This window comes from Poecilia reticulata, linkage group LG16, assembly GCF_000633615.1.
Source record: "Poecilia reticulata strain Guanapo linkage group LG16, Guppy_female_1.0+MT, whole genome shotgun sequence".
Taxonomy (NCBI): Eukaryota; Metazoa; Chordata; class Actinopteri; order Cyprinodontiformes; family Poeciliidae; genus Poecilia; species Poecilia reticulata.
Window position 1 is genome coordinate 10,263,643 of NC_024346.1, and position 15,186 is coordinate 10,278,828.

General features: G+C 39.1%; 2 protein-coding genes across 2 annotated transcripts in view; one reads left to right on the forward strand and one right to left on the reverse strand.

The window, feature by feature from the left end:
- The window catches only part of dhdds (dehydrodolichyl diphosphate synthase), a 12,197-nt gene extending 11,975 nt beyond the window's left edge, over positions 1 to 222 (reverse strand). The window contains exon 1 of the mRNA XM_008431072.1: positions 133 to 222. The gene's annotated coding sequence lies outside the window, so the exon portion shown is untranslated. The remainder of the gene's footprint in view (positions 1 to 132) is intronic.
- A 380-nt stretch (positions 223 to 602) lies between these two features.
- Positions 603 to 15,186, forward strand: part of ago1 (argonaute RISC component 1) — a 22,458-nt gene continuing 7,874 nt past the window's right edge. Inside the window, exons 1-12 of the mRNA XM_008431073.2 lie at positions 603 to 691; positions 5,242 to 5,428; positions 7,965 to 8,085; positions 8,496 to 8,677; positions 11,492 to 11,628; positions 11,894 to 12,028; positions 12,720 to 12,807; positions 13,321 to 13,468; positions 13,589 to 13,708; positions 13,822 to 13,944; positions 14,057 to 14,190; positions 14,663 to 14,847. Coding sequence (XP_008429295.1) covers positions 667 to 691; positions 5,242 to 5,428; positions 7,965 to 8,085; positions 8,496 to 8,677; positions 11,492 to 11,628; positions 11,894 to 12,028; positions 12,720 to 12,807; positions 13,321 to 13,468; positions 13,589 to 13,708; positions 13,822 to 13,944; positions 14,057 to 14,190; positions 14,663 to 14,847 — 1,585 coding nt within the window. The 5' untranslated portion in view covers positions 603 to 666. The remainder of the gene's footprint in view (positions 692 to 5,241; positions 5,429 to 7,964; positions 8,086 to 8,495; positions 8,678 to 11,491; positions 11,629 to 11,893; positions 12,029 to 12,719; positions 12,808 to 13,320; positions 13,469 to 13,588; positions 13,709 to 13,821; positions 13,945 to 14,056; positions 14,191 to 14,662; positions 14,848 to 15,186) is intronic.

Here is a 15,186-nt window from a genome sequence, read left to right on the forward strand (position 1 = left end):
ATAGTTTTGTATGCGTAATTTATATTATTATCCATCATAATGGTGGTAATTGGAATGATGGTGTTATTAAAGATTGTAGTTGGCATGGGAGTTTGAGAAATGCTGGTCTCAGTCTGACAGTGATTAGCATACCTGCAGTGCAGTTCCTCCTTCAGCCTCTGGGGTGTGACAGCAGGTTTATCATCAATTCGCTTGCACTTTTTTTAATGGCACTGAAGAAGTTTTGGATCTTTGGGGGCTGAGGGGCTTGGCCTTTTTGTTCCGCTGGAGAATCTTGCTCTAACAGCGAGAGGACGATAAATCACTGTGGTGTGGGTTCTTCGGCCGAATCACAGCACGGAGGGACTGACGAGGAACTGTGGAAGAAAAGCCGTTAGAAACAAGAAGTTATCTTCCTCCTGCTCCACGGTTAGCAGCAGCAGGTCCGGGGTTAACGGCCAAACCAGCATCTGCCAGCGGCTATCACCATTAGCCTTAAGTCCCGTGCGAATCTGGAGGGGGTTCCTCGTAAGGGGTAGGGGGCGGGGGTACACCGAGCAAGCAGAAGACTACACGCCGAGAGGAGGGGGCTGGAAGACTGAGACGCCTCCAGCCTGAAGGGGCCGGCGGTTTGGCCACAGCAGCCCCGGACTAGCTAGCTTGTACCTTCGCGGCTAAGTGAATGGGATGGAGCCGGGACCGTCTGGCGCTGGTAGGTGGAATTTTTACATTAACATTGAATACATTTTGACTGTTAGAGTAATAGCTGCAGATACACATTTCAGTTGGAAAAGCTGGGCGCCGCAGCCGACCCAGCTTTAGGGGGGGGGGGGGGGGATATACAAGGAGGCTTGGTGTGACAACCCCTCCATCGTTGCACCGTAGATTAGAGAGGAGACGCTGAGATCTATATATTGCAGCCTGGCAAGACAACATTTTCTGTGAATTTAGATTTTAATACAAGCGTTATCGAGTGCTGACAAAACACTGAGCCATGCACCGGGGGCATGGAGGTCGTGGGAAATCTGTGGTGAGGAGGAATGAGGTGAAGCCCGCCTTCAGCAGCAGCTGGCTGCTTCTTGCAGGCTTATCCACAACACAGCAGCCTACCCTTCTCACTACTTCTTCCTCACGTCCTAAGTGGCTTTCTTAAACGGTGTTCAAACACCAGCAACTCGTATGCAACATTATAGAGCAACTCTGGCCCACTATCTGCAGTAAAGGGTGAATTATTCATGAACGTATATCCCAAAATAATACACAATTGTGATATGTATATGCTGGAGTTGACATAGCATATTTCAGATTTGCAATCAGTGTTCATGTATAGTAGAAGTTGTCTTTATTTGGAGACATTTAAACATTGATTGTTTCCTATTAAACAGAAATAGGAAGAAGCTGACGTTCTGAATGCTTGTTTTATTATTGAAAATAGTTCACTCTGCACCCATCAATCCAATTTTAAATCTGCTGACTCCTTGGTCTGAGTTCGTAACTTATTTTATGACTTAGGCTTTACTGCTTATTCGGAATTGTCTTTAAATAACTTTAAACTAGCTTTATTTCTGCTTCCAGATCAAAGAAATAAAGAACACACAGTTGGTCCTTATAGCTAATTTAGCTTGTTTTAAATTTGATCTAATTTGTAGAATGGGGGAAGGGTCCCTAAGGCTCCCCATTTCATATTCTGCTTTTGTGTTTGAAGTGTGACAATTCAATTTGTCAGTCTTCCCAGATTAGTCAGACAAGTTTTTATCTGGCTCAAGAATGAACTGGTTTGCTCAAACTTGTCTTATACCGTTGATTCCTATTTGGACCGTGTTTTGCTCCCCAAGTTAATATTAAATGTAAAAGGTGAAAAAATTATGCTGCTGAAAATACCCCATTAATCCCATTTATCCCAACCTGTGTCAAATATATATATATATATATTACATAATGACTGTTGATGAGTTTATGGAGTGGTGATTGTGGGAATTTTAAATTTTGAAGCATTTAATGAATCGAGAAAAATCAGATTAGTTTTTTTTTTAATTTAGTGTTTAATCTGCTTATCGCTACTCAAGAAAAAATTGGTTCAAATCCCCTGCCGATTGAGGTACATTTTGAAAAGTACTACCCAGATTCTCTACATTTTCTTAAGATTTATTTGAATTTTAACTACATACAAATATATAAAAAAGTATTTAATTTAATAATTTTAAAAAATTATGTAAAGTTGTTCATAAATTCATTCAGTGTGAACAAAAACATTAGCAAGCTACTTCACCAAATGAGCGGCAAAGAACTAGAGGAAAGTTCAGAAATCCTCAGATACATGGCAGGATCTAGCTTGAAATTAGTGGTCCTAATGTGTCTCCGTCTTGCTGCTCATTACGTCATTGTAAAGGCAATAAGCGGCGAGCGTCTTCGTGTTGTGAGGCTCCAGTTTAAGTCTCGCCGCCCGGGAGAGACTGCTATTGTGTTGGGATATGTGAGAGCACTGGCTCCACTTCTCACCATCTGCCTTCACTGGCACGAGGGAGAAGTGTGCGTCTTTGTGCGCTTGGTGGGCAGTAATCACAACGCGCTTGCACATTTACACACATGTATCCTCTCCAGCTCTGAGTTTGCATGCTTCACCACATGTCTTAGATCTGTGTTTACTGCGTTTGTTCGACGTGTGATGCTACACACACACACACACACACACACACACACACACACACACACTCACTCACTGTAGGCAGAACATCCTTCTTCACATTAGAACTACTACTCTTCCTGACTCACGGCTTTGTGAACGAAACATTAAGTGGTATTTTTGAACCAAGCGTTTCTATAGCAGCTATTTTAAGTCGGGCTTTTCTAGTTTGGAATAGGCTAACGCAGAGGGACCAAAAAGGCCAAGGTCTTTTCTGTGTGATCACAGTGGCACCCTACCTCCTCCCACATCTTTTCCAGCAGCCTTGCACATGAACACACACAGGTCCCCTGATATCCATGACAATACTGTGTTGCTGTGGTGTCTCCATGGTGAGGCTGGGAATGTAGGAGAGGGGAGGGGGTGGGGGGGGGTCCTCCTGTGTGTGTGTGTGTGTGGGTGTGTGTGAGTGTGTTCATCGTAGCAAGCGCTCTCCCTCCATCGTGCTGCCCTGTATTTCTGTGTGTGAGATGGAGGAGCAGGGCAGCTGGGGTCTTTGTTGTGATGGAGGAGGGCTGCTCTCTGGGGACCCAGAGGTTACGGCAGTGGGCCCCTCTCAGGCAGGAGTCAGAGCTAACTTCACACCAAGAACCCAGTCTGGGACGCCCCCCTATATCCCCCACAAGCCCCCCTCCAAACCAAACCTTAACTCAAACCAACTTTCTCTCTTTAGGAGGTAAAACAAAGTGATGTGTTGAAAATTATAGAGTTTGACTTTATTATTTCCTGTTGTCCGAAAGGCTGCGTTTTTTGTTCTCTGTTCTCTATTTGTAAATGTATACAACTATTTTATATTTGGGTGATATCCTTAAAACATAAATTCAAACAAAAGTATAATTGAAAAACTGTTTCATCAAAATCTGAAACTTGTACTGTATAAATGTATTAAAATCAGTGTTTATTTTTGTTAATTTGGATGTTTATAGCGTAAAACTAATGAAAACCCAAAGTTGAACTTCTACAAAAAAGTCTAATAAAGCATAAAATCTATAATCTGCTGAAAGTGTACAGCATATGTTTTTGGTTGGGGCTCCTTTTACATGAAGTGCTACATAAGTGGAGGATGGCATGGCAGGTACAAGCTTTTAGTTCTGCTGAGATGTTGAAGAAACTCAGTGACTTTCAGTCTCTGTGTTGTTGACGTGTTGGTCAGATGAACTGGGTGCACAGTAACATAACTCATGAAACCAGATGCTGGTACTTTTGGCACCGTGGTCATGCTAGAAAATAAAATGGGCATCAACAAAAGTCATTACCGACTAGAAACATCACACTAGACCCCAGGCAGCCTTGATTCTCTGCTTCTTTACTCTTCCTCCACACTCTGTGACTTTGATTTTCAAATGAAGTGTACACTTATTTTTTTATTTTTTTTTCATCTGAAAAGATTACTTTGGATCATTGAACAGCTGTCCAGTTCTTTACTGTTTAGCTAATAAGATGCTTCTGATGTTATCTGGTTCAGAAACCCCATAACATTACAGTGGTGTGTGTTTCGAAACCCTGACTCCAGCTGGAGTCCACTCCACACTTTGTGAATTCCCCCCCCCCAACTTTTAAATGGTCTTCGCTTCACAATCCTGCTAATGCTGTAGTCCCTGTGGCTTGTGCACCTTTTTTGAACTACACTTTTTCCTTCCACTTAACCTTCCAATAATTTGCTAGGAATAGGATGCAGATGAAATGTTTAAAATTTCTGAGATGCAGGCTACAAGGATTTCAATTGCTTTAGCTAAGCCATGATCATCAAAATATCCAGAAATCAACTCTTTAGGTACAGGCTGGTGAATCTGGCTTTAACTGAGCTCCATAAATTTCACTTTTGCAATACTTTACAGAGAGGAAAAAAAAAAAGTATTCTCTAAACCAGAGTTATTCAACTCCCATCCTTAAGTAGTAGCTTTCTGTTTGATGTCTCCCTAGTTCAACATACCTTTTCTAAGTTGTTGAGTTGCACCTATATGTGTTCTTAGCTTTCTTTTGATGTGTTTTTTGTCATGCTACCGCTTCAATAATAAACCTTTATATATTAGAATTGTTGGTGTAATTCTTCTGTAAAAAAAATATTTTGCTAATCAATGTAATTTGTTTCCCTTCCCTCTATGTCTTTGCTTTTCTTTCCCTTTTTCTCTCCCTTGAATCTTTGTTTTGTCCTTTATGTGTTATCAAATCTTCCTTGTTCACCTCTTATGTTACAACTTGCCTCACTCTAACTTATCTGTGATGTAACTTTTTCTTTCACATTGTTTCTTGTCTCTCCTATCGTCCTTCTCCCTGCCTTACTGTCCCGGCTGCTGGGACTCATGCCCACTAATCATTTCACTTTGGCCCCTGCCTACGCTTCCTTCCTGCCTTACACCTACTTTTGTGGTCCTGTTTGCTCTTTTCTCTCTTTTAACCGTTTTCGTTGCAACTTCCTCTCCTTTTCCGCTCACGGATTTGCTTTCCTCATTTATTTAATTAACTCCAATATTTTATTACTGTGAATTTCTACTTTTCCACGGTTTGTTTTCGTTTTTAACCTTCTTTCCATCTGTTTCCTCCTCTTGTGGATGCCTCCCTGTAATGTGTCTGTCCAGTGCCCTTGGGGGCCTTCCCCCCACCCCTGCAGCAGGTGTTTCATGCCCCCCGGCGGCCGGGCATGGGCACTGTGGGCAAGCCCATTAAACTGCTGGCCAACTACTTTGAAGTGGAAATCCCAAAGATGGATGTCTATCACTATGAGGTGGACATTAAGCCTGACAAGTGCCCACGGCGAGTCAACAGGTAATAGGACAACTAATGACTGTTGGTTACAAAGTATTTTTTCATGCAAGTTTTATAGCTTGCTTCTCAAGTCTTATGTCAAGAAGCAAACATTTGCTGTGATGTAATGCTTAAAACTGAATATTAGATACCTACCTGTGTTTCCAGTCTTTCAAAAAGCAGTGAATTATGCAGATTAAGCAAAGAAACTGTTAATTTATAAAAACTGAGGCAAAAAAAAGGTTCCTCACCATCCAGTTCTTTACCTTGTCTTTATTTATACAAATATATTAGCAGAGAAAACATAATGCATAATGTGAGGGAAAATCTATTCTACTAAATTCTAGAACTTTTATCAACTAGTCCATATTTAATCATATTCTGGATACCATGTTTTATAATGGAAGATTTTATGCTTTGAAATCAAAATTGGTGTCTTTGGGTTTGGCTTAATAAAAGAATAAAAATAATCTATTTCTGCCAGAGCTACTTTAATATTAAACTGCTGCTCCTGTGCTGCTGGGTCCAACCAGCTGGACTGGACGCTAGACTCAAAAATGGATCCAAACATATGGGATTGTTTCACTTTGGTTGGTGTTTGTTTTAACAGTTTTGTCATTTGTTATTAATCAAATACTGACTTTTAATATCTGAACTGGATGCAAGTAACTTGCTGCATTATTTATAGGCCTTAACATTATTACATTATTATTAGCCTTAGCAAATGTTTTTTCAAAAATAAGATTTTATGTTGTAGACCAACAAAAAGTGCTCCAAAATTGTAAAGTAAACAGAAAATGAAACATTGAGAAAACAATCTTTTAATTGATAGTTAAATAAATACACTGAGGTTTATGGTCGTAATGTGATGAGATTTTTTTTCCAAGACACTGGAAAAAAACCTCCTACTTGCTAAGTTTAGCCTACTGTTTAGGGAATGGTTAGCAGAGTTTGTTTCTTATTTACTTCATAGGATTACTATAAAATCCTGTCACTGCTCCAGGTAGCTTTCATCAGCTGGCTCCACCTGAATGCAGAGTTTGCAAAGGTCTGAAAACAACCATAAAACCGAATCAATAAAGTAGATTTCCAGAGCAAATCACAACACAGCAGCAAAGTTTTTCAGGAACAAAATAACTTCACAGTAATGAGGGGTCGTAATCTGAGTCAAACATGGGCCAGAAACAAAATCAATAAAACCCAAAAGTCTTACAGATGTTCAGAAAGTAATGCGTATATCAAAATTATATGATTGACTGTCTCCATAATTGATGAAAGTACTTTGCTAAAAAACAAAATTAAGAATACTTTGCATACATGGATACCAAATGGTTTGTTTACAGGTATAAATTAGAAGTCGGTTAGAGTAAAATAACAACATGTGAAACATGAAACTTTAATCACTTTGCTGTATGGAATAAAAATAAATATTAAGGTTGTGAGAGTAAAGGGAACAAGAATCTCTCTGGAGAGTGAACTTAAAAAAACAAAACAAATGTGACATCTGCTTTTCATGGCAATTGGCAGCCTGGCATTACTTCATGTTTGATCTAAGACATTTCACTCGTCATAGAAAGATGTCTTTTTTTGTTCATGATCCTTTACTTTTGTGGCCACTCTGAAATTATATTATGCTTGTAACTAAGCTTGGTGGCTGTCGACACCATCCGATTGTCTGGCAAGCTTCCCAGTTGTCTCATGTGTCAGCGTTGGCTATTAGCAGAAATACAATAAACTTGTTTATTCAGTTTGGCGCTAACCCCAGAGTTGTGACGGAGACTCCGTCTCTGTGTTCTGATCATTGCCTCTGCTCTGGATAATTACTAATATCCATTTAGACTACCTTAGAGGAATGCCAGAGATAATGTTTTGCCTGTTTGACATCAGATGTATGTTTGCAAAAATGGAAAGTTATTTACTTTTACACTTTAAAGGATTTCAGTATCTTGTGCTTATTTAATGGAATAACAGATTCAGTATGAATGAATTGTGTAAATCTGCCAGCTGTAATATTTTTGCAGAGATTTAAACCGTTAATTAGGTTTTAAAGAAGAAATCATATTTGACACTTCAAAACCTTTAAATTTTGGTAGAATTATCCCTAGAAACTGCACATTCTATAAAATTCACTTCCAAATTTCCAAAGAACTTAGTTTAGTTTCTTTGGAAGATGAAACACAAAGGAACCAAGAAGGCATGCAAAGGTTGAGGCCTTTGACCTTTTCTTTTTAGGAATATCTCCTCGCCCCCCACTTCATAATGAAAACCAATGCATTGAACATTGCCCCCCCACTGCCACCTGCACTCTCTCACTCTTTGTCTTGCCGCTGCCCCCCCAATGATCACCATGTTGCACCCAACAGCTGTATCCTGTTTGATCAAAACCGTGATCACATTGTGAACCGTCTCTATTTGTGACAATGAAGCTTCCTGATGAGGTTGCTGGCACACTGGGATGATGTTATCATATTATTATGATATATAAATATATATATCATAAGATTATTATGTGTTCTGTTGCTTCTTAAGCTCATTCTATGATTCTTAATTCCTACAGAGAGGTGGTGGAGTACATGGTTCAACATTTCAAGCCTCAGCTCTTTGGTGACAGGAAGCCAGTGTATGATGGCAAGAAGAATATTTACACCGTCTTAGCACTTCCTATTGGGAGTGAAAAGGTAAGTTAAGTTTTGTTCTACCATGCCTTTACCATCAGCTTCTCAGGAATCCATTAAATTTATCTTTAATCTTGTTTGGATGGAATTTCAGGTGTTTAGCGCTGTCAAACATGCTTGTGTACAAGCTGCTCGATGTACTAAAGGCGGAGAAGCAACTTACTGTTACAGAAAAACTGTTTATCCACCAATATTGGGGGAGAGGAGGAGGAAATGGCAGCAGGATTGACAGCGCTAAGGACCTCCTCTTAACTCTGATTGGTTGTTTCTAGTTGGCACTGGGAGAAAGCAGAGTAGTCCAATTTTTTTTGTGTGTGTGTTCCATACCATAGTGTCAAGTTATATGCTGCAGCTTTAACTGTGATATTTTTTAAGGAATGAATCATGTTCCCCCCACCTTGTTGCCATTCCAGGTGGATTTTGAGGTAACTATTCCTGGTGAGGGGAAAGATCGAATCTTTAAGGTTTCCATCCGATGGTTGGCCAAAGTGTCATGGCGGCTGCTACAGGAAACTCTTGTCAGTGGTCGACTGCAAGTCCCCCTCGACTCAGTTCAAGCCTTGGATGTGGCTATGCGCCACTTGGCCTCTATGAGGTACGCCATAGCAAACCCTCTGTCTTCCAGTTGGGAGGAACAGATCCAAATATGCATGGGGTATCCGTCTGTTCAGTCAGATTGTCATTTAGAAATTCTTTTTGTATTTTTATGTTTTAGAAAGTACATGTGTAGTTTAACTAGTTGTAAATTTTACTGTAAATTGTACAGATTTTTTTTTATCCTTTTGATTTTGATGTCCTAAAGTACAGTTAAGATGTGTTCAAGCTCAGTGTGTGCACTTCTGTGGTAATCATGCTTTAGACCTGAATCAGAAAAACAGGATTGTTAGTCTTTGTCTTTTTGAAATTGCCTAACAAGTATTTAACAATTTCGATCAAGGAAATAGTTGACTTCAAGATGTAAACTGAGTAGAATGATTCAGTCAAAATTCAAATGAGAATCCGGGGTAAGTCTTAACCCTCTGATGCGTAACTGGGTCCTTTTTGACCCGGTGAGGTCATCTTGTTGCAATATCTTTGTAATAAAAAGTTTTAATCACTTCATATTCCAGGTATTCCTCAAGAAACATGTTACTGATATCATGCAATTAAAAATTTTTATTTACCTTATATACATTTTAATAAATGGCATGTTTTATGTTACTACTCCATTCTTCCGTGAGTGGGTCCAAAATGACCCGCATTCATTTCCTATGGAATTTAATGGGAATCTTTGTTTCTTACCAATTGTTACTGTCAGGAAAACATTTTTTTGTGAACCAAACACACTGAGACCTAAGTGTCACCCCTGAATAATATTATTTTACATAGCAAGAACTCTTACATATAAGTATTATCTTTATTTTTTATCTCACAAATGTGTTTGTGTGTGTTAATCATGAGTATTGTGACAGCGTTATTGTCTCAAATCAACATATTAGCCTTCTTCAAAATTAGCCAACACTAGTTATCTAACCAACTAGTAAACATTACCACCTATACTTTATTATGCATCTTTATTATTTGTGTGTGTGTCTCTGTGTGTGTGTGTGTGTCTGCATGTGTCTCTGTGTGTGTCTGACACCCTGGATGAGAACCAAGAGAGATGATGTGTTGAATGACATGCAAAACCTGTTTATCAATGTGTTCAAGGTTCTTTCTTTTAACATCTCAATAAATACAATAAAAATGTATAGCTATAGAAATAAATGCATAAATAAATGAGCCAGAAAAGTATACCGTGCCTACTTTGGGTTGGGGAGGATGTCCTTCCCCAAGTGGAGGAGTTCAAGTATCTCAGGATCTTGTTCACCAATGAGGGAAAAATGGAGCAGAAGATCGACAGGCGGATTGGTGCAGTGAAGCGGTGCTGTACCGATCTGTCGTGGTGAAGAGAGAGCTGAGCCAAAAAGCAAAGCTCTTGATTTACCGGTTGATCTAAGTTCCTACCCTCGTCTATGGTCATGAGTTTTCGATCATGACTGAAGAACGAGGTCACGGATACAAGTGGCCAAAATTAGTTTTCCCTGTAGGTTGTCTGGGCTCTCCCTTAGAGAAATGGTGAGAAGGTCAGATATCCAGGAGGGACTCAGAGAAGAGCCGTTGATCCTCCACGTCGAGAGGAGCCAGTTGAGGTGGCTCGGCATCTGGTCAGGATACCTCCTGAACGCCTCTCTAGTGAGGTGTTCCGGGCATGTCCCACCGGGAGAAGGCCTCGGGAAAGACCCAGGACACGCTGAGGAGCTTGCTCAGCTGGTCTGGGAATGCCATGGGATCCCCCAGAGGAGCTGGAACAAGTGGCTGGGGAGAGCGAACTCTGAGCCTCCTTACTTAGTCTGCCGACCCCAGACAAACAGACGATGGGTGGATGGATGGATGGATGGATGGATGGATGGATGGATGGATGGATGGATGGATGGATAAATCATACACATACACACACTCACATGCGTGATACACATAGCATAATAGAATAGAGACAGTAATGTTAGCTAGCTTGATTAGCAAGCTAGTTTCGGGAAACACGCTCTTTTGCATCCCCTCCCACACACACATAATGGATGTTAACATTGTCCATTATTGACATTTGATCATTGTTGTAAAATTGCTGCTGTCATTTTGTTTTAAAAATGTTCTACAAATTGTCAGAAATGTTCTACAAATTGTTCTAAAAAATTTAAAGTGAAAAATGAAAATATTTCAAACATGAAATAATTCTTGTGTGAAATAAAACACAGTAGAAAGTATTATACAAAACATTATTTTGAATCAAAATGAGAAAAGTAGTATAAAAACACATTGATTGGAACCCGGGTCAAAAAGGACCCAGTCACGGAAGACTGTATAGTCAGTCACTCACTCACTCACACATCAGAGGGTTAAGCTGATGTTTGGAGTTAATCTGACTGCGATTTAGCTGTTTAGCATAGAAGAATGGGCAGAAATTTCTCTATATGTGCAAAGCTAGAAGAGACATATGATATACTGAAAATACACATGCTCATTTTTTCTTAAAGTTGAATTAAAAAATTTTTCTAACATTGGTTAGAATGACCAACATTCTATTTGCTAAATACCAGAAAACTTAGTGAGAACATTTATCTGGTTTCATGCTATTTTGTGGTGGTCTGACCTCTCGGTGGTTGTAATGTTACAAAATGTGAACAAGTTAAAAAAAAAAAGCACAAGTACTTTTACAAGACACTGTAGTTAAGTTAGATGCAACAGATTTTGTGACAAAGATCGGTTCATGTTTGCTCCGTTTTTCTTTGGAAAGCCTTATCTCACTCTGAAGTAACCCCTTTCCTGGACATGAGCTCATGCTGTATTCTTGGACTAAATATGCACACTCATCATTTTCTCCTCCAACTAGGTACACTCCAGTGGGTCGGTCCTTCTTCTCCCCACCTGAAGGATACTACCACCCACTTGGTGGGGGCAGGGAGGTCTGGTTTGGCTTCCATCAGTCTGTGCGTCCCGCCATGTGGAAGATGATGCTTAACATTGATGGTGAGTCACTGACAACATTCGTGTGTGTGTGTTGCCATTAAGTGTTCTAAGTGGCTTTTATTAACACCGCCGTGACTAGTTGTTCTGTCACAGAAATGTAACATGCACTCTGAGAGAAAAACATTGAACAGTTCATAACATTATTTGTGAAGTCTACATTTCTTCTCTCTCGCTGTTTAAAAAAAATTGATTCAAAATACTTTAATAAAGGCCATTAAATGTTCCAGGTGGTATTTTATTTTTGTTGCTCTTTGTCTCCCTCTAGTGTCTGCCACGGCCTTCTACAAAGCCCAGCCTGTAATTGAGTTCATGTGTGAGGTTTTGGACATTCGCAACATCGATGAGCAGCCCAAGACCCTCACAGACTCACAGAGGGTTCGCTTCACAAAGGAAATTAAAGGTGAGAAAGAAAGAACCTCCAAAACATAATAGAAATCATAAAGGAATAAACTTTCTCACCTTTATTATTTCAAGACTACGTTTGATTGTAGAAAAACCTAGAGGCCATATTGTGTGGTTGGTAATATGTACTGCAAAAATTTTTATCTTTTTAGTTTTCTTTTCCTTCCTTCATTTAAGGTTCATAAACAGTCTTAAAGTCTGGAGAAATATAGAACGTGATTATAGCCATTTCTATGTTTAAATAATTATGAGAAACATTTTTTTTATTTCAAGGCTGCATCTCTCTTCCATTTTTCTTGAAGATAAAAATCTGACATTCTTAAAAAATTATCAGGTCAGACTAAAGTTTTATGATTTGCTCCTAACTGAAATTCTTGTTTTATTTTATATTCTATTCATGTCTTTTATATACTTTTATTAAAGGTCAAATTTATAATAAGGTGGTTTTATTTAGACATTCGTCTTTCTATACAATAAAATTTGAAATTTTAACTGAAAAAAATACTTTGGCTTTTATGTTTTAGTTTTTTTATGTTTATGGCTTAGCTATATTTAAATGACAAAAATCTTCTAAGAAATGTGAAACTTTGGGCTTGAAATAATGCGGTATGTATACTGTGTTATATTTTATTTCTTTTTATTCCCAGTTGTCTGATTGTGTCGGTGCTTCTCAAACTTTTTGATTGTAGGCCTGAAGGTCGAGGTGACACACTGTGGGCAAATGAAGAGAAAATATCGTGTATGCAATGTCACCAGACGTCCTGCCAGCCATCAAACGTAAATGCTCTTTAAACCCATTACTCCTGTAACCTCATTATCTTCTGTGCTCCCGGTGTTAACCACAACAAAGTAGATGGATCTGTTGTCTTTTAATGACTCCAACATCATCAGGTTATCTTGGTAATTAAATTGGCACAGAGCCACTTTGGAGTGTCATGATTTTGAAGTATATTTAGATTTATTATAAAGAATGATGGTGTTATAAAACTCTAAAGTTAAACTCAAAGTTCTACTTGGGAAATGGTATACCTGCTTAATAAGGGATTTACATGTTTGTTTGTTTTTTATTTAAAAGAAGAAAATTATTCTTTAAAATAAATAACATTTATTGACAAATTTTTGTCAATTTTCATCTAAACGGCTATAACAGATGCAAACAATTGAGAAAATGAGTTTTCAGATGCATTAATGTTTATAAAAAATTCCAAATGGATTTAAACGATTTCACACATTTTTTAATAGTAATTGTCAATACAGGTGCAATACTGATTCAAATCTTTTTACGTCTAGGTTTCCCCTTCAGCTTGAAAGTGGGCAGACGGTAGAATGTACAGTGGCCCAGTACTTCAAGCAGAAGTACAACTTGCAGCTTAAATACCCCCACCTACCTTGTTTACAAGTTGGGCAGGAGCAAAAACACACCTACCTGCCCCTGGAGGTAAATCTTTATGGAAATCTGACTGGTTGAAGGATATAATTATGATATTTTAGTACTTTTTGGAAATTATCAGCAAACTTTTAAGTTGTTTTACTGACTCTATATATTTGCTCTTTCTAGGTGTGTAACATTGTAGCGGGTCAGCGGTGCATTAAAAAGCTGACGGATAATCAGACCTCCACTATGATTAAAGCCACAGCTCGCTCTGCGCCTGACAGGCAGGAGGAGATCAGCAGGCTGGTGAGTTCTGGAGAACGCTTCGTGGAGGCCAATGCTTGTCAACTGAGATAATACGTCTCAGTGATTTGTGGTGCAGGCAGTGAAATATGATGCATGTCCTTCACTCTCCACAGATGAAGAATGCTAACTTCAACCTAGACCCATACATCCAGGAGTTTGGGATCAAGGTGAAGGACGACATGGCTGAAGTGACAGGCAGGGTGCTGCCAGCTCCCATTCTACAGTATGGCGGACGGGTAAACGCAGCCCATTTATCAGTAACCATGCAACCGTTTGGTGACGTTTTCCAAATGCAACAAACTAAATCCTGGTTGACTGCTGTTTTGTTTTCTTTTTTCTTTTCCACAGAACCGGGCTATCGCAACTCCCAACCAGGGAGTTTGGGACATGAGAGGGAAGCAGTTTTACAACGGCATTGAGATCAAAGTTTGGGCGATCGCCTGCTTTGCCCCACAGAAGCAGTGCAGAGAGGAGGTGCTCAAGTAAGTGCAGAGTTCCAGTGCGAAGTGAAATGAGTCATGGATATGTAGCTTTCCAAATTTTTGACAAGCAAAAGTCTGAAAATCACCTTGGATAAAAAAAAAAAAATCAATTTAGTTAGTAAATAAAGTCCAACCGTGTGTAGTTTAAACTCAGTATAAATAAAAATGTTTCTGTGAAGGCATCAGAAGCTAAGGAAGATAATAGCTGTTGAAAAGAAACTCTAAACTTTAGATCTTTGGCAAAAGACATCTCAGTCAAGGTAGCTGAAAATGAATGCATGTCACCCAGTTTTTACTTAATTGTAATATACTTATGGGCTGGTTCATGGAAAATAACATTATTTCTGTTGAAGCGTTACAAAATTTATACAAAAAAAGTGGGTGAATACCACTGTAAAGCACTGCTGCTGTACTCTGCCTTCACTGTTTTTATTTTGAATTTTTTCTTAACTGAACTTTGGATTTAACTCAGGAACTTCACAGACCAGCTGCGCAAGATCTCAAAGGATGCTGGGATGCCGATTCAGGGCCAGCCGTGTTTCTGTAAGTACGCCCAGGGAGCCGACAGCGTGGAACCCATGTTCAGACACCTGAAAAACACCTACTCTGGACTTCAGCTCATCATTGTCATCCTACCTGGGAAAACTCCCGTTTATGGTATGTCATTTCTGACAGGTTGTTTCTCTATTGCTGTGTTCTTTTTTTTTTAATTTTTTTTTTATGCTTGTGCACTCTGTTGTTGTGAAATCGTGTTCTCATTTTTACAAAGGCAAGTAATTTAGTAACCAAGAAAAGAGCCAGCTGCCTCCTGTTCAGCACCCACTCAGGACATTTGACTCATTATGACAGGCAAAAATAGAACAAAGGAGGTTCTGGAAAATGTTAGGAAATAAATTCACTGTTTTAATTTTCAAATTTTGCTTTTAAGAGCAAAAATTATGGGATGTTGTTCTAAACATGGACATATTTATTTACATATGGAGCAGCATATATATA